The sequence below is a fragment of the Nomascus leucogenys genome, chromosome 3 (genome assembly GCF_006542625.1).
Source record: "Nomascus leucogenys isolate Asia chromosome 3, Asia_NLE_v1, whole genome shotgun sequence".
In the NCBI taxonomy this organism is placed as follows: domain Eukaryota; kingdom Metazoa; phylum Chordata; class Mammalia; order Primates; family Hylobatidae; genus Nomascus; species Nomascus leucogenys.
Genome location: NC_044383.1, coordinates 9,719,308 through 9,746,051, shown reverse-complemented (window position 1 = coordinate 9,746,051; position 26,744 = coordinate 9,719,308). Strand labels below are relative to the sequence as shown.

The 26,744-nt window shown below is 45.4% G+C and overlaps 1 protein-coding gene across 1 annotated transcript in view; it reads right to left on the bottom strand.

Annotated features, from left to right (window-relative positions):
- CPXM2 (carboxypeptidase X, M14 family member 2) overlaps window positions 1-26,744 on the bottom strand; it is a 146,402-nt gene that overhangs the window by 32,054 nt on the left and 87,604 nt on the right. Inside the window, exons 5-7 of the mRNA XM_003255063.1 lie at window positions 20,794-20,878; window positions 19,651-19,801; window positions 2,110-2,198 (exon numbers count right to left, since the gene is read on the bottom strand). Of these exons, the coding sequence (XP_003255111.1) occupies window positions 2,110-2,198; window positions 19,651-19,801; window positions 20,794-20,878 (325 nt within the window). The remainder of the gene's footprint in view (window positions 1-2,109; window positions 2,199-19,650; window positions 19,802-20,793; window positions 20,879-26,744) is intronic.

The following is a 26,744-nucleotide window of genomic DNA, read 5'->3' as shown; positions in this document are numbered from 1 at the left end:
CCCTTCTCCACCCCAACCACCTGCAGCTCCCCTCTGCCTGGAACTGTGCCTTGCAAGTCAGTGCTGTCTGCAAAAAAATCTTCTCATTATCTTCCTCGTACAATGCAATAAGGTTTTCTATTTTCACTTCCTGCTTCCTACTTCTGTTTCTCATTTGTTTTTTGTTTGTTGTAAATGTCTCTTTCAATAGCAGGAAAAATGAACAAGTTTTTCCTGAGGGAGAAAGATGTCTACAGTAACCTAGCAGACTCCATATGGGGAAGTTGCTCAAAATGTTGACTTCTTTCCCATTCCCAGGAGCCAGGAATCCAAATGGCAAATCATTTCTGGCTTGAATACTCTTCAGGATTGATGGGTGCTCTCCTGGACAGTCTCTAGTTGATAACTGCTGAGCTGTGGGATCTCACAGGGGTCTCCCAGTGTCACCCAAGGGGGCTACACTGATCATCCAAAGGTCCCTCTTGGCTCCAGTAGTGATCAGTCACCTAGGGTAATGAAGCATACTCCGCTTGCTCTCCTTGTGAGAAAAGAGCCCCAAGTCTCCATGCAAGACAACTATTTACAGATAACAGCTACCTAGAGTCTCTGTGCAATTCACTCATGTTAAATGCATTTAGATTCATTGCTTTTGACATTAATTGCACTGAGTTGATATTTGTCTCATTTCTGAGCTCAAGAAGCTGTCCTGAGACGTCCAGTGAGCAAAGCGGAGTTAACACACCAGCGCTCCATAAAATGGAATGGCGAGCAGAGCCATATAAATACCCCAAAAATATAGAGCAGCAGGGATGATTCACAGCCCTCAAGTCCAAACACATTATCTTGATTTCTGAAGAGCAAGACAGCAAGAAGATTTCTTAGCACATCCCACCTCTAAGTCTGTGCTGACAGGTGTCTGGAAGCTGTGTGTGAGTATCTCAAGTTAGATCACATCAAGACAAACCAGACTTGTTCATTCCATGGGATTGGAGCTCCGCTTTATTACTCTGACCTCAGAAACATCTTCCACATTTGTACTGGATGGCTGCTCCCCTCCCTTAGCACCTACAAGCCCTCCCTTTGAGCCATGTTCATTTGCCCTTGGTGAATCCTTGTTCTGTAAATGTATTCAGAGGGACATTTCTGCATGTTCTGTCTCTTCAGATTCTTAGCTCTCTAAGGATTTCTCATTTGCCAGCTCCTCCCCATGCTTTCTAGCACATGCTGGGGGTGGGCACAGAACAGGATTTCATAGGCACCGTACTTAGCATAGGTACTGCCTTTTTAGCTTGTCCTAATAAATACACTGTCCCTTCCCCCTTCTGCACTCAGTATGCAAATGCTGTCAAAAGCTCAGAACTATTGGGTTTCTATAATTAAATCTGGGGAAAAATCTCATCTGGGATTGTCTTTTCTTTCTAACAATACTAAGAGCTATGAAGCTATTAACCAGTAGTTCTGAAACCTGGCTGGACAGCAGAATAACAAAAAGAGGATTTAAAAATCTGGATCCCCAGGCCCCTGTCTCCTAAGGATTCTACTTTAATTGGCCTGAGATGGGGCTCAATTATCAGTAGCTTTACAAATTTTCCCAGGTGATTCCAATATGCAACCAAGATTGAAACTCTGAGAATCTGAATAATAAGGGGTAGTGCTATAGTCTCTCAGTGCTGTTTTCCCATCTGTAGATAACAATAACAACAGTCCCTACCCTTCTAGAGTTACTAGGAGGACTGAACACCGTCATGTATGTAAGTTGGTCCTATGTGAATATTTCCCGCTATTATTACCTATGTTATCCTAGATCCTTTTTCTTCTTCAACTCTGCGTATGACCAACATCCTTAAATCAGTGATAGCACCCAATTCTCAAGACCTAGAGTATTAACTGAGAAGAACCTGGATTCAAATTGTGTTTCAACAATCTGCCAGCCAGGAAGCCTTCCTCTCTGGTCACCTGAACCCTGAATCTTGAAATGACAAGCATTTAGTGTGTCTTCAGCAAACCAAATGATCATTCAGATCCCTAACCATCAATTTCTGGAAAAAAAAAATTTAAGTGTTATGGACACATAATATGTTGCTTTTTTTGACAAATTCCTGGCATGAGGCTTTGTGATCTGGGTCTTACCTGGCGCATTTCCTTATAGTTGTGGTGCTTAAAATCCAGGTCATCAGTGGTGGTCATCTCATTCCGGCGGTGATAATAGTTATTAGGATCTAGGGACAGAAACATGATTTTGAATTCACTCCCATCATTCTATCTCCCATGGCATCTTTGTTAGAGACACATGGGGACTGCAGGGAGAGTGCAGCCCAATCTCTAGCTTCTAACGTTGGCTCAGAGATGAGAAAACCAACCTGCAGGAAGCAACTTAGGAGTCCAAATTAGCCAGTGGTTAAGAGTGTGGAGCCAGAATGCCTGGGTTCAAATCTCCCCTCTTCTACTTACATGCTGTATAAATATGTAAGTGGGCAAGTTACTTGCACAGTGTTTGACTTGGTTTTTTACCCATAAACAAGAAAAAGAATGGTACCTCCCTCAATGGTTTATTTTTAGCATAGATGGGACAAATCTATGCACCCGGCAAGCTGTCAGCACTGCATAAATAAATGAGTGAATATCATGACTACACACACATGCTTGGAGACTTCTGGAAGGATGTGGACCCTATAAGCCTTTTACCCAGCATTCATTCGCCTTCCTTCCTTCCTAAAAAAAATCCTATGTTTGGGAATCCCCTTTTCCCACTTCTAGGAAGATGTCAAGTCCCCAGCTCCAGGACTCCAACATGCTGGCCAATCAGAACACAGCATCTACTGGCCACTGTAATTGATCCAGATTGAAGGGAAGGACTTGATTGACACAGAGGAGGATTGAGTAACAATCTCTCCCCAGCAGTAAGAATGCAGAAGCACGTTGCCCACTTGCTACTGTGGCCATCTGACCTCAAGAAGAACTAGCCTCACGATGACTTCCGTGGTATGGATGACCCAGAGTAGAAGTCAGAGAACTCCAGTAACACTAAGAACAACTGAATCAACCAACCCCAGAGCCCAATCTTGGACAAGATAAACAACCCCCTTTGCAGCTAAGCCAGTGGGAGCTGGGGTTTCTGCTGTGGGAGCTGAAGCACCCTGGCAGGTATAATCAGAATATGTTAACAGAGCTGACCTTTGGGGACTGGGATTCGGGGGTCAGGGAGGCAATGTCTGCTCTTCACTTGATTCCCTTCCATATAAATTGACACCCTCTCTGCATTCCTATAAACCTGTATGGTTTATATAGTTACAAAACGCAAGAACACAGAGAAGTGAGAAGAGGACAGGGAGGAGCAAGAGCAAGAAGGAGGGCAGCCGGTAAGAGACCACTCCATCTGCCTCGAGGTCCCCCAGCCAGCCTGGTGGCATCTCTGTCAGGAAGACGTCACTGGAAATGTGGTGCACTTCCTGCTCAGTGTTGAGCACTCCCTCCAATGCAGAGAACCCACAGCCCTAGGAACCATGTGAGCAATGTGGGAACCATGCAGCTGTCTGTTTAACCCAGTGGCTCCTAGGGCCACTCTAGAGGCAGTGGGGGCAGTAGAGGGCTGAACACTCTGTGTTATGTGGAGCAGTGAGGCCAGATCTGTGCCACCAACTGTGGTCCACAGACCAGTAGCATTGGCTGTTCGCTAGACCCAGCCCCGATCTACTGAATTAGAAACCACATTGCAACAGGATCCCAGCTGGCTCTGTAGACATTCACAGTTTGAGAACACTCAGCACATGTTACATACGTCTGCCATCAACTGAGCCAGCCCTGTGCCTGCATCCCCACAGCCACAGGTCACAAGTGCCATACCCAAACTGATCAAGGTTCACTTAAAGACTGGCTTCACCCTTGAGAATGGAGGCCACTTGCAACAAGTTAAAAATCACATATAGACCCAAACACTGAAAATACGGCTTTTAATATTCACAAACGGCTTTCCAGTCATGCAATGACAAACAACTCTTATGGGAAGGGAAATAACGTAGGAGTGCAACTGGCATTTTGTCCACACAAGAAAGCAAAGCCATTCAGGCTTAGCCAGATGCCTCAGTGATTTCTCCAGCCCTTTCCTTTTAGGAGTGGAGGCTGACCACGCCTCAGGCAAGCTGCCTTCCCTTTGATTTCCAAACCTGCCAGTTTCAAAGCAAAGGTAAAACATGTATTTTGCATTCATTTACACCTAACTTACTCGCAGGCTATTTTCTAAGAGCTATTCAACACGCCCTAAACCTCGGGGGCGTCTTTTCAAAGGACTTTAAAGCCCCTTTTGTTTTGGAACACAAATTATGCCTTCAAAGTTCTCAAAAAGGATTGAAGGAAAACTGAGAGCCCCAAGTACAAAAGAGCTCTATGTTTGGCAACATTCTTCCTTCCTCAAGGCTAATCGGGCTTCTGAAAGGTATGGGTACCTTTTCCAGAACTGTCTCAGAACTTCACAACTTTCAGTCACCCACATTTTGAACAAATACTCCCTTACTTGTCCATTTATTCTGATTGGACAAAGTTTTATTGAGACTCTCCCTATTAGGAGCCCAGCACTTAGGTAAGAAATGAGTGAGGACCGAGCCCAGAGTCCAGAGACAGAGCCGGTTAGTCATCTAAGCCTGCTATCCCCTGCTTCCTTCTGTGAACAAGAGAAGCCCTTCCTCCTGTCAGAGTTGTTTGAACCAGAGTGACTCCATCTTGAATAGGAGCTGCAGAAAATGAGGCTGAGACTTGCTGGGCTGCATTCCCAGTAAGTTAGGCGTTCTAAGTCACAGGATGATAGGAGTCTGGCACAAGGTACAGGTCATAAAGACCTTGCTTATATAAAACCGGTTGCAGTAAAGAAGTCGGGAAAACCCATCAAAACCGAGATGGTGACAAGAGTGACCTCTGGTAGTCCTCAGTGCTCATTATACACTAATTATAATGCATTAGCATGCTAAAGACACTCCCACCAGCACCATGACAGTTTACAGATGCTATGGCAAGACCAGGAAGTTACCCTATATGGTCTAAAAATGGAGGGACCCTCAGTTCCAGGAATTGCCCACCTCTTCCCCAGAAAACTCATGAATAATCCACCCCTTGTTTAGCATGTAATCAAGAAGTAACAATAAATAGAAGCAGCTGAGTGGCCCATGCCGCTGTTCTGCCTGTGAAGTAGCCATTCTTTCTTCCTTTACTTTCTTAATAAACTTGCTTTCGCTTTACTCTATGGATTAATCTTGAATTCTTTCTTGCGCGAGGTCCAGGAACCCTCTCTTGGGGTCAGATTGGGACCCCTTTCCGGTAACACACATGTGGGGAATCTATTCCAGGTGCTTCAGATATGCAAGTGTGAGCACGTGACTCAGGAACACACTGCCTTCCTTCAGCTAGGCACTGGCTCAGAGATGATCCCAGGATCCAAGCCAGGCCGATCAGATGACTTTTCTCACAGAGCTTGCAGGAGCAGTCACTTCTGCTGGAGCCCTCAGAGGGTAGGATGTGAGTGGGAGGTGTTTGTGGCCAACCTGCCAGTCTGCAAGTTAGTGACAGAGGGAGCCCTGACCTCCACACGAAGGCCCTGAAATGTCAGATCCATTCTTGCCTAAAGCCAAAGTCAGACCTGCACCTGGAATTTTCGCTTATGTGAGTCCTAATTTCTTTACATTTTTCTTAACCTAATTTGAGGAGGACTTCTGGTCTTTGAAACAGAAATTCAGGCTGATCCACTCTATGGGGGCTTTATCCTCACAGAGGGAGCTTTGATCCCTTCCTGTGGTTACTTCTATACCTCCTGTATGTGGAAAACTAGCTGATTCCTCTGCAACACCTTAGTTATGGGGATCCGCAAACTCCAGGAGTGGGGCCTGAAATGTTCTTTCCAACCTTACTTCCCTTATTAAACTACTCAAGCATTCTGCTCTGTCCAAATTGGTCTACTAATCCTGCCCCGTTATGGGCTGAATTGTGCTCCCCCACCAAAGAAAAGCTATGTTGGAGTCCTCACCCCCAGTGCTTGAGAGTGTGACCTTGCTTGGAGATGCGGTTCTTATGAGGGCTTTTGAGTTCAAGTGAAGTCATTAGGTGAGTCTTCATCTGATAGGGAGATTTGAATACTGACACACACGGGGGAACGCCAGGTGAATGAAGGCAGAGGCTGGGGTGATGCACTTACAAGCCAAGGGATGTCAAAGGCTGACATCAAACCACCGGCAGCTCTGAGAGAGGCCTGGAACAGATTCTCCCTGACAGCCCCAGAAGGAACCAGCCCTGTCGACACCTTGCTCTTGGCTTCTGGCCTCCAGAACTGTGGCAGGATAAGTTACTCTAAGCCACCAGTTTCGGGCACCCGGTTATACCAGCCCTAGGAAGCTACTACCTGCCCTAAACATCTCTGCCTCCTTAGCCCCGAGTCCTCCTATGGCTTTCTTTTGACTCCTCAGAGACCAGAACAGATGCCCACTGCCCTGTAGGGCCTTCTGGTCACCCTCATCTCAGTCATTTCTTACTCCTCAGACATGGTCATAAAAATAAATCCTTCAATCACCTGGACTACCCTTCATCTCCTTTCAATAATCTATTCTCGGATATCTCTGATGTAAATTCATGGGAGCCCTCCGGAGACTAAGAGCTCACTCCCTCATGAAGCAGCCTCTCGTGCTATTTTCAGCCCTGATTGCTAGGAAGGTCCTCTTTTATCAAGCCGAAGTCTACCTGCTGATCTTAATTCATTCCTCTTCAGCTATGATGACTAAGTCTTCTCCCTTTCATGTACGATCAAGGCAGGAGAATAGGGTCTGGAAGAAGGAAACATAAGGTCGATTCATACTGACTTCCTAGAACTAAATCAAATGGAAACACTTCAGCTATGACAGGAAATATCGTTTCCATTTACAGAGGGCATACACTAAGTAAATGACTTTGTAACTTTACTTCATCCTTTTCATTTACATAGGGTGTACACAAAGTGACCAGTGGAAACCTCTAGAAAATTCTGTAATGGGTCTCTTGAGCCCCCATCCTCAGGCCCACCCCCACCCCTGTGGTGCGTACTTTCATTTTCATTTTCAATACATCTTTGCTTTTGTTGCTTCATTCTTTCCTTGCTTTGTTTGTGCATTTTGTCCAATTCTTTATTCAAGATGCCAAGAACCCGGACACCCTCCATCAGTAACATGACGATCCTACAGATTTGGAAGAAATGAAGCCTATTTTCCCTTGAGTTGTCTCTGTTCCTGCCTAAATATCCCTATTCCCTGCACTGCCCTCATGATGATTTCCATGGCTCTCACTGCCCCGGTTTCCTCCTCTGAACACACTCTATTTTATCTGTTGCTTCCCCAACTTGTAGCACTTGGGACTCTGACATGTGGCCTAACAACAAAGCAACCAACTTGTCCCAGTTTTTCCCATGACTGTCCTGGTTTTAAACAGAAAGCATTGTGTTGTTGGAACCCCTCAGTCCTTGGCAGCCTGGGATGATTGGTCACCCTCTCCAACTAACTCAAGCAACTTTGGCTTGGTATCTTCTTTCCTGTGACAACTTAATTATGTGTATGTGGATTGAATCACTTTAGCTTCTTTTTTTTTTTTTTGAGACGCAGTCTTGCTCATCGCCCAGGCTGGAGTACAGTGGTGTGATCTCGGCTCACTGCAAGCTCCACCTCCTGGGTTCACGCCATTCATTCTCCTGCCTCAGCCTCCCGAGTAGCTGGGACTACAGGCGCCCGACACCACGCCCGGCTAATTTTTTGTATCTTTAGTAGAGACGGGGTTTCACCATGTTAGCCAGGATGGTCTCGATCTCCTGACCTTGTGATCCACCTGCCTCGGCCTCCCAAAGTGCTGGGATTACAGGTGTGAGCCACCGTGCCCAGCCCACTTTAGCTTCTTAAGGATCACAGCTCTGACTAGGCAGATAAATGCCTGCAGATGTCTTCTAGTTAAAAATTTAATTATTAATTGATCAGCTTGTTGTTTTGCTGTCTTGATGACCACAGTATATGAGAAAGCAATCTCATGATCCCATCTTAGGCTAGATATGACCTACATTTGGCCAATGCTCATTGATTTATGCAGATGTAGCTTTAATCTTGAAGCAAAAAGCTTTTACTGACTTCATCCTATTGTTCACTGAACACTGCTACATGCCCAGCACTGTGTGAGATGCTGGGGAAATAAGCATGAAAGATACAAGGCCCCCAACCATGAGGGGCTCACTCAAGGCTCCTGGAAGGAGCACACACATCTGCAGACAGAGACGGATGTGTGGCAAAGGCTGCGTTCCTCTTCATCGTCTGTTTCTGGAAGCATATGTGAGAGAGAGAACGAGAAACAGAGGCCCTGCTTCCAGCTGCCTTCCCTGAAACACGAGGCCTAAGCTCTGCGGCATCAGGCAGCTCAAGCAGACACTGACCCCATACCTGACGGCAAACAATTGGACATTCCCGGGACCCTACACATATCTACAGTTTGTTTAGAAGTGAGAAATAAAAATAAAATTCTAAGCCCCCAACTGACGGAATGCACCACCTCTTGGCCAAGAGAATCCCAGAGAAATTTGGAAGCTGAGTCCACCGCCACAACGGATGGAGATGGGACACACCTCATTATACCCCATTCCTTACTGCCAGTCATTTGGCTTTCTACCCTATGGGCTAAACAGAAACCAGCCCTTTCAAAAGACAAGATCTTTCTAGGCACAGCTTATCTTCCCAAGCACCAAAAAAAGACAAGATCCTTCACCCCTCCCTGAGATGTTGCCCCCTCTATTCCCTTTTTCTTCAAATGTTTACCTATCTTATGTCAAATGTAGATTTACTGGGCACTAAAGTCTCCCAAGGATGTCATCATTTGCCTCAGTGCCAACCTGCCCCCCTTCTTGTAAGGAAAATGTATAAATACTAAACCTCCTGAGAACCTCTTTGAAAAAAACAGCCACAGATGCTTCTGTGACTTGTGTTTCTCCTGGGCACACCCTCCAGCTGGCCCAAAAAACCATGGTGATTTGAGACTCAGGCCACAATCCCTCAGAGGAGGATAGCGGAAGAGGAGGTTGGCTAAGGCTGGAGTGTCAGCGGTAGGAGGCCTGGGCTCCGAGGCGGCTACAGCCAGTTCCCCATGCAGCTGGGCTGTGAGCTATGTTGGGGACCAGATGACAGTGCAGACAGAGATGGAAAAGGGACACAATTGGAAGGGGAGATCTAGGAAAGGTGGAAGGAGGCCCCAGGTGGGCCTGGCAGCATCAGAACCCATCTCACCCTCACTCCTGCTGGTACCGGCACCCACACCAGCCACAGCTCAGGGCTCCTGAGCCCCAAACCAAGTGCCTGTTCACTACGTGAGAAATTTTTTTTTTTTTTTTTTTTTGAGATGGAGTTTTGCTCTTGTCACCCAGGCTGGGGTGCAGCTCACTGCAACCTCCTGAGTAGCTGGGATTATAGGCACCCGCCACCACACCCAGCTAATTTCTGTATTTTTAGTAGAGACGGAGTTTCGCCACGTTGGCCAGGCTGGTCTCGAACTCCTGACCTCAGGTGATTTGTACATGGGACTATTCTTAAAAGAACAGTAAGAATCCCAGATCAAGTCTCATTACTGGGACTTCAAAGGGACCAAGATTTTGGGCTGCTCTGCTTGCTGTTTGCTGCCTTCTGGTTGGGACCTTGATTGAAATGAGTAGGTGCTTGGCTGGGGAAAAGACGTTCCTTTTTAGGGAAGGCGGCTCACCTGCAACCCAGAAGCCCGGGCTCAGGATGCCTGTGAATGCTCCATCCAGACCGGCAGACCCACAGGGACAGCAGATTCCAGGTTACCCGGGGATGGCAGAGGGGACTGGGGAGTGATTACTCTGGGTTTGTAGCCCCCATTTTTCTAAGAGATGGTTTAATTATTTTTTCTCTCTCTTCTTTTCTTATTCCCCCAGTTCCCCACTTCCTACTTAGCCCTTTAGAAATGCAAATACAGGCTGAGAGTGGTGACTCATGCCTGTAATCCTAGCACTCTGGGAGGCTGAGGCGGGTGGATCACCTGAGGTAAGGAGTTCAAGACCAGCCTGGCCAACATGGTGAAATCCCGGTCTCTACTAAAAATACAAAAATTAGCTGGAAGTGGTGGCACATACGTGTAATCGTAGCTACTCAGGAGGCTGAGGCAGGAGAATCACTTGAACCCCGGAGGCAGAAGTTGCAGTGAGCCGAGATCATGCCACTGCATTCCAGCCTGGGCGACAGAGCAAGACCCCATCTCAAAAAAAAAAAAAAAAGAAAAAGAAAAAGGAATGCAAATACAGCCTTTTACCTCCCCCTTCACCAGCCACTCCCTACAGGGCAAGTTCTTTTAACTATCTGCTCCAAAACAGGTCTGGAGAGTTACAGGTGGATTTACAAACCAAAGCAAGCCTGATATGAAACTTTCCCCCTCCAGGAGGTTGCCTGCCCACGAAGGTGCCAGCAGTCACCAGCCCAATCAACCAGTAGGGAAGGCATCAGAGCTAGCATGAACCCTTCACCCTTGCTTGTTCCCTCCCCTGCCTTTTAAAAGTGCCCACTTTCTGCTCCAAAAGTGAAGCAGCACATTTAAAGACAAGACGCCTCTTTCCCTGAACTGGCTTCAGAATAAACCACTTTCTTTAGACCAGACCTCACTCTTGTTAATTGGACTCTGCACGTGGTGAGAGCAGTGAACCTGCTCTTCAGTTTCAGGTTCAGGGAGGTTTTAGGGGATGATGATAAAGTTTTGAAACTAGAGAGATCTGGGGCTTGCACGACATTATGAATACACTATCACCAAAGTGTACACTTTAAAAGGCTTAGTGTATATTATATGAATTTCACCTTGATTAAAACAAAAAAAAAAAAGGATCCCTGGCCCCAAAGTGCTCTCCAAGGACTGAGGACACTAGAGGTGCTAGGTCACAGAGATTTTTCTTTACCTGGCACAATGCCAGCCTCCCACCCAAGGAAGAGCTGCCACCACGGCCTTGTGACCTCCCTAAGCCCCAACATGCTCAGCAGACCCCTGAACAAAGATGGTATGAGCTGAGCACGAAACCCCTCCCACAAAGAGCTGGCTGTCTGAGGCAGTCACCTTTGTCCAGACCCCATTGACTGCTCTGATGACAAAGTAATTCCTATAGAGCAAGGCCACGAGAGACCCAGGAGCTGCAGACTCCCAGGCACAGCCTCACCTGATCCTGGGTCATCACTCTCAGCAAGAACATCAAACCTGCTGTCCCACAGGGCCCCTTAGAGGGGGCAGCACGTCCTCTGTGCTTATTCACTCACTTCCACCCCATTTCCTATGTCCCCATCGCACGACTTCTCCACTGTGGGAGCGGAAGTCCAGGAAACCCTCTGGTTCCTTGGCAGATGCCGCTGTGCCAACAGCCCAGGGCCAATTTGCAGCTTGACTGGCAGGGAAGCTGTCAGGAAAGACAGTTTTCAAGAGTGTGGCTGTTTTAACAGTTTCCCAAGATCATCAACATTGGGCAGCTGGACCACGAAGAGAAATCTCACATTTATTTAAACTTGGTAATGTTAGAAACAAATGCTTGTTCCTTGGTGCTGAAAAGAAGAACCAGCACTCAAAGAATTTTCCCAGCAAGGCAATTTTACTTCTATAGAAGGGTGCAATGTGCAGATGGAGCAACAGTGAGAGCACACCTGAACAAGGGAGGGGAAGGGGTTCTTATTCCTGAAGCACGTAGCCCCTACTGCTGTGTCGTTCCCCTATTGGCTAGGGTTGGACCACACAGTCTAAGTTGATTCCAACTGGCTATTTTAAAGAGAGCAGGGGTAGCCGGGTGCAGTGGCTCATGCCTGTAATCCCAGCATTTTGGGAGGCCAAGGCAGGAGGATCAAAAGGTCAGGAGATCGAGACCATCCTGGCTAACACAGTGAAACCCCGTCTCTACTAAAAATACAAAAAATTATCCAGGCGTTGTGGTGAGCACCTGTAGCCCCAGCTACTCAGGAGGCTGAGACAGGAGAATGGTGTGAACCTAGAAGGCAGAGCTTGCAGTGAGCCAAGATCGCACCACTGCACTCCAGCCTGGGTGGACAGAGCAAGCCTCCGTCTTAAAAAAAATAAAAATAAAAATAAAAACAGAGAGAGCAGGGGTGCAAGCCGGAGTGGTGGGAAAGGTGGTTACAGAACAGGTGACTCAGGATAATTCAGGTCAGAGCAGGTGACCAGGGGTGACTCAGGACGGAGCAGGTGACTAGAAGTGACTGAAGATGGAGCAGGTGACCAGGGGAACAGATGTGAACTACTGATTAGAACTCATGGAAAAGGTTGTTTACTGAAACTAGGGGTGAGGGAGCAAAGAGAACCAGGAAGCAAAGAGAAGCTGCCTTCTGCTGCTAGGAGGACAGGCTGCAGCCAACAAGGGCCAATCCCACTTCAGCTGAGAAGGATTCACCAGGAATAAAGGCATCTCACAGGTACAGGCAAGTCTCCCCCATCGTGCCAGGAGAGACGGGGGCAGCAAGTTTGTCTATCTTATCTCAGATTCCCAAGAGTCTGCCTCAGAACAGGCACCCCATATGTATTTGATATATGAATGAGTGAATGAGTAAATGAATGAATGGATGGGTGGACATTCTAATCAAGTTATTTGGGAAAGGCCAGTTATGAAGAAGATGCACTTTCTGGGGCACATGAGATCTCTAACTGGGGCCCACTTGAAGCTGCAATGCTATCATTATTACCCTATTACCATGGCAGAACAGAGAATAGAAGGTAGGGTGGAGGACAGTAAGTTAAAGTCACATCATCAGGAGTGAGGACAGTCACAAGAGTGTGCCATCTTTGAGTCTGAGTATCGGTTTCCTGGGGCTGCCATAACAAACCACACCACACTCCAGGTGGCTTAAAACAGCAGAAATGGGGGCTAGGCATGGTGGCTCACGCCTGTAATCCCAGCACTTTGGGAGCCAAGGTGGGCAGATCATCTGAGGTCAGGAGTTCAAGACCAGCCTGACCAACATGGAGAAACCCCGTCTGTACTACAAAACTACAAAATTAGCCAGTTGTGGTGGCACATGCCTGTACTGTAATCACAGCTACTCAGGAAGGCTGAGGCAGGAGAATTGCTTGAACCCGGGAGGCAGGGGTTGTAGTGAGCCAAGATCGTGCCACTGCACTCCAGCCTGGGAACAGCAGAAATGGACTCTCTCATGGTTCTGAAGGATAGAGCTTCAAGGCATCAGCAGGGCCGCAATCTGTCTAAAAGCTCTAGGGGAGGATCCTTCCCTGCTTCTTCTGATGTCCATTGGCTGCCTGCAACCCTTGGCTTGTAGCCACATCACTCTGATCTCCACCTCCAATGTCACATGGCATTCTCCCTGTGTGCCTCTGTATCTCTGTTTTCTCTTCTTAAGGACACCAGTCATTGGATTAAGGGCCCACCGTCATCCAGTATGACCTCCTCTTGATTAATACCATTTGTAAAGACCTGTTTCTAAATAAGATCACATACGAGGTTCTGGGGGACCTCCTCTTGATTGATTATATCTGCAAGGACCCTGTTTCTAAATAAGATCACATTGGAGGTTCTGAGGGGGACATGAATTCTGGGGACACTATTCAACCTGGTGCAGTCAGTCGTGGCAAGCCCTGAACAAATGCCCACTGTGAGAGGCCATCCTTTCTAACTGAGCTGCTTCTGTACAGTGAGCGGTGGGCTTCTTGCTGTGCAGCTGAACCCAGGCCCAGAGTTTGAGGCCAGGGGAGAAATCTGTGGTTCCCCATGTGACCTGCCATCTCAACCTCAAATCCCAGAGTCCTTTGCACAGGGAGAGAGCTTGGCATTCTTGTTGTTGGAAAAGTAGTGATTTAGCACCATTAGCGAGTCACAGAGAGGAAAGAAAACAAAACCAGGACAGGGTTAATGGGGAGGAAGTATCTTCTCACATCCACTCACCACCTATGGGATCTGGTGACCTTAGAAATGAGGCAGCCATAGAACAAAATAGCCAAACCTCGGGCAGGGCAAGGAGGAAGAAGGGGAAACTGGGAAAAATAAAGCGTATTGAGCACTAACCATGCACTGGTGCTCTACACAGTCTCATTTAGTCTTCACAGAGTCCCCGATCAGGAATGGAGGGGCTGCTGGAAACTTACAATCAAAACAAAAGCAGCCTCTTCTGCCTTCTAGGGGAGTAGCAGAGTTCTTCTCACGGAACTCATGGTTTTGAAAGGCAAGGTGCCAGCTAGCCAGGACGGAAGAAGGTCTCTATCAGAAAAAAACCCAGACATTCCGCCCACCACCCCAACCCAGAAGCCCCAGAGACAGGATGCCAGGCGACAGCAGAGACAGAGATGGGAAATGAGAAGCAGAGACAGACAGGAAAGATCTCCTCAGGGAGAGCACAGTTCTAACGCCAGTGTGGCAGGGCAGCGGGCTAGACTGAGGGGGAAGGCAGTGAGCAACAGGATGGTTCCCCTTGCTGGGATGACAAGAAAACTTAGGAAGAAAAACGCTGATTGCCCAGGCTGCCCCTTTGTTATCCCCAGACCTTCTGCAATACTCATGCATGCAAATCGGCATCAGTGGAGACTGCTGTTCTAGCACCCAGAACCACTGGCAGGAAAGACCTAAGGTAACCCGGAGCAGAGCTGCGACCCACAGGTGGTAGAACACAGGTGGGCAGCCACCCCAGAGCCCCGAGAAACCCTAGGGAAGGAGGAGATTCGGGATTTCCCATAGGACTGTGAGGAACGTTTGTGTTATTTTATTTGAATGTTTTATGAAAGCATGACCACAGAAGTTGAAGGACTCAGCCACACCCCTACAATGAAGGTATTCCCTCTACTCCATAGGAAAGTAAACCACAGAACATTTGCACAGGCTACCTGAGACCACAGTTGCCGAGGAGCAAAAGTGGAATTTGAGGCCGGGTGCGGTGGCTCATGCCTGTAATCCCAGCACATTGGGAGGCTGAGGCGGGCGGATCACGAGGTCAGGAGATCAAGACCATCCTGGCTGACACGGTGAAACCCCATCTCTACTAAAAATACAAAAAATTAGCCGGGTGTGGTGGTGGGCGCCTGTAGTCCCAGCTACTCAGGAGGCTGAGGCAGGAGAATAACGTGAACCCAGGAGGCGGAGGTTGCAGTGAGCCGAGACCATGCCACTGCACTCCAGCCTGGGCGACAGTGCAAGACTCCGTCTCAAAAAAAAAAAAAAAAAAAGTGGAATTTGCATCCAGGTCCGAGCTGAGCCAAAGCTCATGTCCCTTCTATCCACCAGGCTTCCCCTGAAAGGGGTGTGAACTCATCTTCTTTTTAAGGCCCTGGCAACCAGAAGGGCTCAGCTCATACTCAGCAACTCCAATAAGCTTGTCTATGCCCATCAAAAAGATGCTGATGACATCACCCTCAGCAAAAGGAGGCCTAGAATGAGGAAGTCAATGGCTGCTTCATGCCCTCTACCTAATTCCTATCTTTTTACGAGCCCAGGCCTGGGGCCCAAAGGAACGATCAACCCGTTGGCACAAGAGGGTATTCAGACTACAGGCCCGACTTTGCAAGCAAAAATGGAAGGGAGCAAAGCAAATCAATTTATGTACAAAGTCTTGCACCCATGGTGACCCAACAGAGCAACAGCCCATCCTTTCTCCAATTTGTTCATCTTGATGGTGGGTGGGGTGGCTGGCTGAAACATCATAGTTTAGCAAGATGGGTGGTGGCCTTACAATTAAAATAGCTTTTCAATAATTATGAACTAGTGAACATGGGCTGGGAGGATCTACGTATCAGGAGGAAGGATACAGCGTGTCACTTGCTCTTGGCCAACTTGGAGGACTGACACCCAGGCACTGCCTTTCGGCAGCTCCTCTGTGCTTGAGGGAGTGGCTCCTGTTCACAGATCTCTGTGCCCATCACTAGGTTCTCTGAGTCACACCCAAGAACCCTGGACACCTCAGTGCTGTGCAGAGGGAGGACAGTCGCTCAGACCTGGTGGCCAGGAAGATGAGGTGGAAAGAGTGACAACATCCCCCAAAGACATCAAAGCCCCACACATTCATAAAAGAAGCTACTGGGCACTTCCAGGGGCTCAAGCACTGCCACCCCCCTATCTTGAAGGTCATTTCCTAGGATGCTGGGTGCCAACCCTGTAGCCTAGTGGGGTAATCATATGCAAAGCTCACCTGGTCCTTTTAAGAACAAGGCAGTGTGTAATGCAGTGTTGTTTGCAACAGCAAAATCTCTGAAAACCACCAAGGCCATGACGATCTGGCCAGTCAGCTGGCACAGTTCTTAACTCGCATTTTTTTATTGTTAAAACTTTATCTTCAGAATTCTCCCCAGGTTCTGATAAGCATAGATATTCAGTGCAAAATGGATAAGTCCATTCGACCTTAGAAAAAAGGACTTTCTTTTACCATTTTTTATTAATAGCAATCAAATTATTTTTATTTACTTATTTAAGACTGTGTGTGTGTGTGTGTGTGTGTGTGTGTGTGTGTGTTTGAGACAGGGTCTCACTCCGTCACCCAGGCTGGAGTGCAGTGGTGCGATCTCAGCTCACTATGACCTCGCCTCCCGGGCTCAGGTGATTCTTGTGCCTCAGCCTCCCAGGTAGCGGGATTACAGGCACCCGCCAACACGCCAGGATAATTTTTGTATTTTCAGTAGAGATGGGGTTTCATCACGTTGGTCAGGCTGGTCTGGAACTCCTGACCTCAAGTGATCCGCCTGCCTCAGCCTTGCAAAGTGCTGGGACTACAGGCGTGAGCCACCGTGCCCTGCCAAATTATTGTTAATTGCGGAAAACTATGCATAACCTAAAGGTTAGCACTTGACCATTTTTCCAGTGTATAGTGCAGTAGTGATGAGTAGATACACCTTGCTGTGAAACCACCAGCCATCTCCAGAATGTTTTCATCTTGCAAAACTGACAGTCTGTACCCATTCAACAACAACTCTCCATTTTCTTTTACTTTTGAGCTTTAAAAATTCTATTAATAGACCACGGTATATGGTAATTCACTTTTCAGCTCAAAAATTTCTGGAAACATTATGCATAGAGTCTTAAAAACACCAGCACCCTCATCCGCCCCCACCGGAGAGTTCACAGGAAGATGGTGAGGGAAGAAAGGGACAGAACAAAGAGACGCAAAAGCAAAGGTAAATGAATGTTTCATGAGAAAGAGGCCTGGGAAGTGCAGACTTGGAGATGCTGCGTTTAAACCACGAGGTCACCTTGGGTCATCCCTGGCTCTGGCCTCAATAACTTTTACAAAGGAATCTCCCTAGCACCAGCGTGATAAGCAAGACTCGTTTTGGGCCCCTGAGCTGCCCCATCCTTGGACATGACCCCATCAGGCAGCATGCATGAACAGCCGCTCCCCTCTGGGCAAACTGCTAAGTAACTTCTAGAAAAAAAATGGTCCTCAATATTTGGGGGGTGGAAAATAGAACCATTCTGAGTCCATACATGAATTCAGATTTCACAGTGTAACTCTGACTTTGTGAGGATTTAAAGGACCTCCAGGGCCCATCTTCAAACACACACACACCAAGAATAACTTCATAGGGAAATATTTATTTCATGAGACTGTCACAGACTGCCCTTTGCCCTTGCCAACAACAGATGAATTCCTACACGCAGAGAAAAGCCGCGGCCCTACTTTTTCAAGGAAGCAGACCAAGGCTGTGCTGAGCAGAACGGGAGAGCAAGACTCCTGGGCTGGCATCAAGAGGGCCAGAGCCCATAAATGCCTCCTGAAGATACCTGTGCCCACAGTCGCCCTGCGCTGGAGAGCCCAGTGGGTCCAGGATGCCGGGACTGGTCCTGAGGCAGTTCCTGCACCAGCCCGCCACAGAAGGAGGCCCACATCCATGATCAGGCAGGCCTTCCACATTCTCTCTGCATCTGCCTTGAAACTGGGCACATTCTTTGTACCAGCAATCCTACTTATCATAATCTAATTTCAGGAAATAATTGTGGACACACACAAAAGAAGGACAGAGAAATAAGAATGTTCTCTGTGGGGTTGTTTACAGAATCCAGTGATTAGAAACAACTGAACTTCCAACCGCCTGAGGCAGATTGAAAACATGGCATTTTTTCCATGGGCTAGAAGATGAAGCATCCCAAACACAGATGGTCTCTAAAGAGAGGTTTTGATGACATAAAAAAAGTTGCACAATTGAATAAGTACACATAAATATAAAACAAAAAAACACAAAAAATATGACCAGTGTGAGGGTAAGCAGTTAGGTAGATAGATCTGTCTTTCTCACCAATATGGGGTGGCTAGCGAGATCATGAATACTATGGGACTGAGAGAAAAACAATTAAATGACCTTCAGTATGCTTCAAAAATACAGGAAATGTAAGTTCATGAAGAGGGGGTTACTACAGAAATAGCATCAGAGCTGGTACCCTGCCCCAGGCAGTGCTGGGAGGGACTAGGAGTCCCACAGGTAGCCAGCCCCGCACCTCACACTAGGCAGGAGTGGGAAGGCCTCACTGGAGAGTTTGGGGGATGAGCGACGACTGTGCCCCATATCCCCACGGCCCGACTGTGTAGGTGGACTGAGGGTGAACAGGATTGTGAAGGTTCCTATAGGCCCCATGAGGTGATGAGGCCCTGTAGGGGGTGATCTCAGGCCAGCCGCTGTCTTTGGAGATGTGTGGTCAGGATGAAGAGGCTGCGGCCTGCAGGCTCCATCCAAGCACAAGCTTTGAATGCCTGAAAGGCCAGGACAGAACCTGTCCAGAGAAGACATTACCAAAGATGCAGGTGGCACATGTGAATTCAAACTCCCTTTCTTCAAGCCACCCTGAGGTTACCCCCAAATATCATCATGTGAAAATAAGGCAAGTGGAATACTACCTGAGTAAGCATTTACCCAAAGACACAGGCTTCCAAGAGCAGCTACTTCATCAGAAAAAGACTATGTCAATGGTTTAGAATGAACTTCTACCACCTCCTACCCCACCGCCACTACCCAGTGTAATGGGATCTGCCAATGACAAATAAATGTGTTCTCCCAAATTTCAACATAATTTTATTTTTTCTCACTTCTGAGTGATAGGCATCATCTTAAAATCACAGTAGGCAAAACTACACTTGGCAAGGGACTTCAGTAGCCCACTTGTTTACTGTGCTTCCCAGTGGGCTTATGGGAAATTTTTACTCATTTTCTTTTTGGTTCACTTACGTTTTCTAAATATTCTACGATAGACATGTATTTTTTCACACAAGAAAACAATTGCTTGGTTTATTATTACTTTTTATCTTTTTATTTTTTTGAGAGAGGGTCTCACTCATCGCCCAGGCTGGGGTGCAGTGGTGCTGTTTGGGCTCACTGCAGCCTTGACCTCTGGGCTCACGTGATCCTCCTGCCTCAGCCTCCCAAGTAACTGGGACTACAGGCTCACTCCACAATGCCTGGGTAATTTTAAAATTTTATTTATTATTTATTTATTTTTATTTCTGTGGAGACAGGGTCTCCCTTTGAGGCCCAGGCTGGTCTTGAACTTCCAGACTCCCAGACTCAAGTGATTCTGCCTCCTCAGCCTCCCAAAATGCTGGGATTACAGGCATGAGCTACTGTGCCTGGTCTGCTTAGTTTATTTTTATTTGCCTTGGCTGGGCATCTGTTTTCCATCAGTGCTCCCACCCTGCAGGAAGCATAGGAGGGTGAACTCACCTGGCAGTGGGCAGCCCAGGATCTCCATTCTCATGCAGATGCTCCCGTTATCAAACCAGGACTGCGGGTTTATGCGGATGTAGCGGGCCACCATGGGGACGGGTAGCTCATTGAGAACAGGGATCTCCTTCTCACTGTTTCCTTCAAATATCTATTTATGCTCATGGGAGAAAAGGAAAATCTTTTAGTGCTTAATTATCAAGGGATAAAAAGTCAGAATTCACTCATTCAACAAGACTTTATTGAGGAAAACCTAATGTGTGCTGGGCATTGAAAAGAAAAAAAAAAAAAAAAGAAATGAATCAGGCCTGGATCCTGCCCTCAGGAAGCCTCCATCTAGTTGGTATGCAGGGAGCGGGGCTGGTAATTATATATTGTAGGAAAAATCTATTGGTGTCATGGCAAAGGGACAACTAGAGAGCTTTGGGATTTCAGAAGACGGAGAGGACCAGGCAAAGTTTTGGGGAAGAGGGGCTGTCTGAACTGGCATTGAAGGAGAGCTATTTAGATCTGTAGGGATGAGAGGGTATCCAGAGAAAATGAACAATGAGTGCAGAAGCCTAAATATTGGATTCATAGGTAGAAGAGCAGCTGTTTCACTTGTACAAGGACACAGGACTGTGTGTAGGCGGTGAGAATGAGAAAGAAGGTTGAAAAAGCAGGCCACAGTCAGACTAGTCAGACTGTGTAAGACATTGGATACCATGCTAGGAATATGCACTTGAGAATCTGAGGAAGAGAGTGACAGGATCAGGACTGACTAAGCTGGAGCTAATCATGGAACTAAAAGGCCAAGGTCATGAAATGAAGTTAGGAAACTGTTAAGAACAGCTGCAAGGGGCCCCAGCATGCCCCATGCATGCAACTTCCAGGGCTAACTTGCAAATTACATAAGAGGCTGCATTCCTGCAGTTGCCTGATGGGAGTAAATAAAGGCTGAATTTTACATTAGCTCTAAATGTGTGTCACTTTCTGCTGGGCTTCAGGGCAGGGAAGGGGTCTCTGTCCATCAGACTGTTGTGGTAGGTTTGAGTTGACACAGAATCCACAAATCTCCAAAGAGTTGATCATACATTGCCTCTCTTTGCAAAACCCCACCCAGCCAGGCACGAAAGGCATGGTTAAATGGAGGATGAGACTCACCATGTCCCCAGATCCATTCTTAACAGTGACCCATGTGTGGCTGTCATTGCTCACCATGACCTTATAGGATGTCACCCAGTCACTCCTATGAGAAAATAAAACATCATTAGGACTACACACTTTAAAATGTTTATTTTTCCATGAAGAGGTTTAGAAGTGAGGAGAACAGGTGCCAGAGGCAGACAGCACTGGATCACACCCTGGCTCCAGGACATTTACAGCTCTGTGACCTCAGCCAGGTAACTAATTGAACCATCTATGCCACTATATATTCATCCATAATATGGGAATCATAAAAGCATCAACCTTAAAGAATTAATGTGAGCCTCAGTTTAATGCCCTTTAATCACTTAGAACAAGGCCTAGCCCCTAGTAATCACTAACCGTTGATCACAGACATAAAGATATACAAATGTATATGTATCTTTTTGCATTGAACACCTACATCACACCCAAGAAGCTCAGTGGAAAAATAATCTGAATAAAGGTTGCAAACTGGTCTAAACATTTTGGTTAGGAAGCTGATTTGGGAATGTAACAAATGAGATTTTACCAATCACAAAATTAAAATCTTGAGTCTCTAAGTGATACCGAGTTTCTCCTTGGCTGTCACAGCCACACAGACAATCCCCACCCCAGGAAGAATCCAGTGATGGCTGGACCCAAATAAATACCCCCATCATCACACCCTACTGCACAGAAATTTCTGGGGGGTAAATTAGCCATAATTTGACTTCCCAGAGTGGAGGTTAACCTGATAGCCTTGGCAAGAAAAGCGACCTACACCTTTTTTTCTCTCTGCCTCAGTTTTTTATAATATTAGTTGTTGAACAATATAGGAAAGTCTTCCTGAGTACACCCCCTCTTTTAATTTTTTAAATATTGGAACTAAGAAGCAATTTACTAGTTTTTTGTTTTTTTTTTTGTTTTTTTTTTTTAGAAAATTCTGCCCATTGAAGTATTTGGAATCCTTTTCCTACTTGCCTGCTTGCCCTCAGGATTCAGATCTATCCAAATAAGGTTTTGAGTTTCCTGTCTGAATTTATACTGCCCAGTGGAGTTTATTTCAAAAGAACAGCTGGTTCTATGCATTCTGGTTCATCCGACTGACTTGTCATGAAAATGATTCTTAGGTGCTTTTATACATGCTTGGAAACAAACCCTCATCTCACACCTTCTCTTCTTCTCCTCTCTCCTCCCCACCAGCTCTGTCTGAATACCTGTTAGAAGCCAGAATCGATCACACACCACATTCTTCCTCTGATAGTCACCAGTTTGAGCTCAGGACTGTGGAGGGAGATGCATTAGCATTGCCTTAACAAGAAAAGCACCTCAGCAACAGATCCTTCCTTTGCCCTGGAAAATTATCCACACCCAAAATAGCAACCTGTTTCCCACATACAAATAATTTCCAAATGATTTGTAGCTGCCGTTCCTTTGCTGCCTGTTTTTTCAGTGGATAAGGCCCGAGGGTGATACAGCAAGACAGACAACAGAGGCGGGAGCTGTATCCTGCCGAGATAGAGGTGACGAATGTAGGAAACCCCTCGGTCAAGAGAAACACAAGACAATAAGAGGGTAGTAGAGAGAAAAATAAAAAGAAGTTCTCCAAAGAAAAGGAGAGGGCAGAGAAAAAAAGGAAATGAAAGCCAAGTCATAATTTCTCGAACTCAAAAAACAAATAAGAATACCAATCTCCTACTTATGTTTGAATCGTAATTGTTTCTATGGCTCAGAACTATCTTCTGAACTGCAAAGCTACATCATGTCCTCCTGCCTAGTTGACCCCTCCACTTAACGTCTCTGTGACATCTCCAATTTAACTTGCTTTAAACGAACTGATTCACACCTTCCGTTCTACACTCTGACGTGACAGTCCAACAGAGGCCCTGCGCCAGGAAAGTTACTGCCATCCACCCAGGGAGACCAAAATCCCAGTGTTAGCCTGGGTGTCCCACCTTCCCTTCCTCCCTGATACGGTTTGGCTGTGTCCTCACCCAAATTTCATTTTGAATTGCAGCTCCCATAATCCCCACATGTTGTCGGGGGTGACCCAGTGGGAGGTAATTAAATCATGGGGGCAGGTTCTTCCCATCTCATTCTCATGATAGTGAATAAGTATCACAAGACCTGATGGTTTTGTAAAGGGCAGTTTCCCTGCACACGCTCTCTTGCCTGCTGCCATGTGAGACATGACTGCTCCTCTTTTGCTTTCCACCATGATTGTGAGGCCTCCACAGCCATGTGGAACTGTGAGTCCATTAAATCTCTTTTTCTTTATAAGTTACCTAGTCTCGGGTATTTCTGCATAGCAGTATGAAAACAGACTAATACATTCCCCTATATTGAATCCATCACCAAGCTCTGTCAATTTTAACTCCCACATTTTCAAGAATGTATCCAACTCCCTCCACCTCCCCTGCCACCACCCCAGTTCACTCTCTCAGGCCCCCTTGGCATCTAAATTGCTCCCCCATCTATCCTGCAGGCAAGAGCTTACTTTTCTAATTAAATATTATCATGTCATCCCTGCTTAAAATAGCTCTTAAGTATTCTTATATTAAATATTGTGCTATCTTAGTATTAAAAAAATCCTCATCACATTCTACGAGACCCTTGCTTGCCTTGCATTTTCTATGTTCTTCCTTTCAATTCCTGATACTGTTTATACTCTCTCTTGCCCCAGGACCTTTGCACATACTGCTGCATCTGTCTGAACTCCTCCTCTTCTCTCCTCCTCTGTCTGCCTTTAAATTATTCAGACCCCACACCAAATAAAAAAGCTAGTCTTAACCCTTCAATCTAGCTAATTTCTTTCTTATATGCTTTCTCTCATAGTTTAATTCAGTTTGTAATTTCATACTCCTTTCTGGAATTTCTTGATACTGTTGTTCTCTCCCACTGAAGTGTAAGCATCTCACAGATGGAGGAAGGAGGGCCCATGGCACTTGGAGGACAGAAAGCATGCTGGTTCCCCAGGAGAGCAGAGGAAGGGACAGGGGAGCAGAGGCCAGGGCATGGTAGGCTTTTAGGCCATTTGATAGGAGTGGAACTTCTTCTGCCAGGCAGTAGGGATCTACCCCTCTTGAAGTTTACCAAGGGTGGTCAAAGTACCTGAAGACCAATTAGAAAGTCTTTTCTACTTCCAAAAATTCCACCATAATAGAATGCTTGCCAATCAGAGGCTGTCTTTGTTTTTTCCCTGTTTAGAAAACTAACTCCCCTTTCTACCGCCTTTGAACCACTGCTGAAATAAGCGTGATCACAGATGGGTCCTCTTGTCACAGGTTTATGAAGTCTTTGTTCATTTTGTTTCAGACTTAGTTTTGTCTTTGATAACTCTTATCACTGCTTATAATTATGCTTTATTCATTCTCACTGCTTTCTACTACTCTACTCTGAGAACAGACACCAAAATTTATTTATCCATTTTATTGCTAATGGGGATTTGAGTAGTTTCCAGTTTGGATTATTAGGAAGAGTGCTTCTGTGAACATTCTTGCATGTATCTTTTAGTGAATTTATACAAAATTCTGTTTGGTGTATAATTTGGAGTGGAATTGCTAGGTCATAGGGTCAGAGGGTATACATATGTTCATGTACCTATGTTCAGCCGCAGTATTTTACAAACTAATTATATCTATTTGTATTCAGATGAGCAATAAACAAGAGTCTGGTTATTCCATGCTCTTATTGACACTTGTTATTATCTTTCTTTTTTATTTTAGTCATACTTGATGGATGCATCCTTTTATCTCATTGTTGATTTATTTTAAGTTACTTGGTGACTAATGAAGTTCGATATTTTGTATGTTCATTGGGTATTTGAATATCATCTTTTGAGAAGTGCCTACTCAAGTTTTCCCCCTTTTTCAATTAAGTTATGTCTTTCTCACATTGATTTATAGAGCTCTTTATACATTCTAGATATGAGTTGAATATACATATATTGCAAACATCTCCTCCAATTTGTCTTCCTTTTCATCCTCTTTGTAGTATCTTTTTTTTTTGTAGAGATGGGGTTTTGCCATGTTGCCCAGGCTTGTCTCAAACTCCTGGGGCTCAAGTGATCTACCCACCTTGGCCTCTCAAAGTGCTGGGGTTACAAGTGTGTGCCACCATGCCCAGCCTGTGGTAGCTTTTGATGAAAAAGAATTCTTAATATAATCCAATCTTAGCCATTTTTTTCTTTATGGTTTTCAGTATTTTTGTTCTTTTCAATAAATTTTTGCCTACTCCAAGATGATAAAGATATTAACTGATGTTTCTTCTAAAAAACTTTATTGCTTTACCTTTCACATTTAAGATCTGCAATCCATTTGGAGTTGATTATCATATAGTGTGACGGGTCAAGATACATGGTTTTCTTCTGTTTTTTTGTTTGTTTGTTTGTTTGTTTGTTTGTTTGAGACAGAGTCTTTCTCTGTCACTCAGGCTGGGGTGCAGTGATGCGATCTCGGCTCACTGCAACCTCTGCCTCCTAGGTTCAAGCGATTCTCCTGCCTCAGCTTCCTGAGTATCTGGGACTACAGGCACGTGCCACCACGCCCAGCTAAATTTTTGTATTTTTAGTAGAGACGGGGTTTCACCATGTTTGCCAGGATGGTCTCGATATCCTGACCTCATGATCTGCCTGCCTCAGCCTCCCAAAGTGCTGGGATTTACAGGCATTAACCACCGCACCCAGCCCAAGATACATGGGCTTCCAGCTGACCTAGAACCATTTATATGGTTAATTTCCTATTGCACCAGAGTGGAAAGTTGCTATAAATCATGTGACTGTATATGTGTAGGTGTGTTTCTGGATGCTCTATTCTGTTCTGTTGGCCTACTTCTTATCCTATCCTAAATCTGTCTTATCATAATTTCTATTGTTTTATAATACATCTTTATATCTGATAGCACATGTTTTCTCACTTTGTTTTTGCTTTTCAAAGTTGTCTTCACTATTCTTAGATCTTTGCAGTCCTATATAAATTTTAAATTCAGCTTGTCAATTTCTAAAACAAAGCCTCTGGATTTTAATTGGGTTAATATTGAATATATACACCAATTTTGGGGGAATTAACCTCTTTACAGTATTAAATCTTCCAGTCTATAAACATGGTATATGATCCTTTTCATTTAGGTCTTCTTTTATTTATCTTTTGCTAGCTTTATTCCTGGGTAGCTGATTTTTTAAGTGATTTTACATGATATCACTTTAAATTTTACTTCCTCCTTATTTGTTGCTGGTATGTAGACACATAGGTGCTTTTTATATGTTGACTTTGTACCCAGCTACCTTGCTAATTTATTAATTAGGTCCAATAGTTTGTGGGCTCCTTTGGATGTTTTTATGGATATGATTATATCCCAATGACAGTTCTGATTCTTTATTTCCAGTCATTAGGTCCTCTTATTTCTTCTTCTTCCTCTTATACTGGCTAAGATGTTCAGTCCAATGCTGAAAGAAGTGAATAGCAGACATCCCAGCCTCATTCGTGAGATCCAAGGGAAGGTTTCTATATTTCACCACTGAGTAAGATGCTTCCTGTAGGACTTTTTTACTTTTTTTCTTTTTTTGTTTGTTTTTATTTTAATCAAGTATGAGTTCATTCTTTTTCACATAACAACAGAGTCTGGATGTTTGATGCTGCTGGCACTTATTCAGCTAGTCAACTGTGTAAGAACTCAGTTTTCATACTCATTATCTCCAAGTTCTACGTGGATGTGGTAAGAGGACTTATTCCACATTCATTTTACATACTTGTCATCTCAGAGTTCTAAGAGGACATCCATCTGCTTTCATTCTTTATATTGTCTCAGAGTTCTAAGAAAACATCAAGATGTTTTCATTTTCATATGTATTGTCTTTAGGTTGTAACACAGTTGTTTCAGCTCTGTATCACGTCCACATTCAAAAATATTAAATCAATTATAAATATTATAAATTATAAATTTTTAAAATG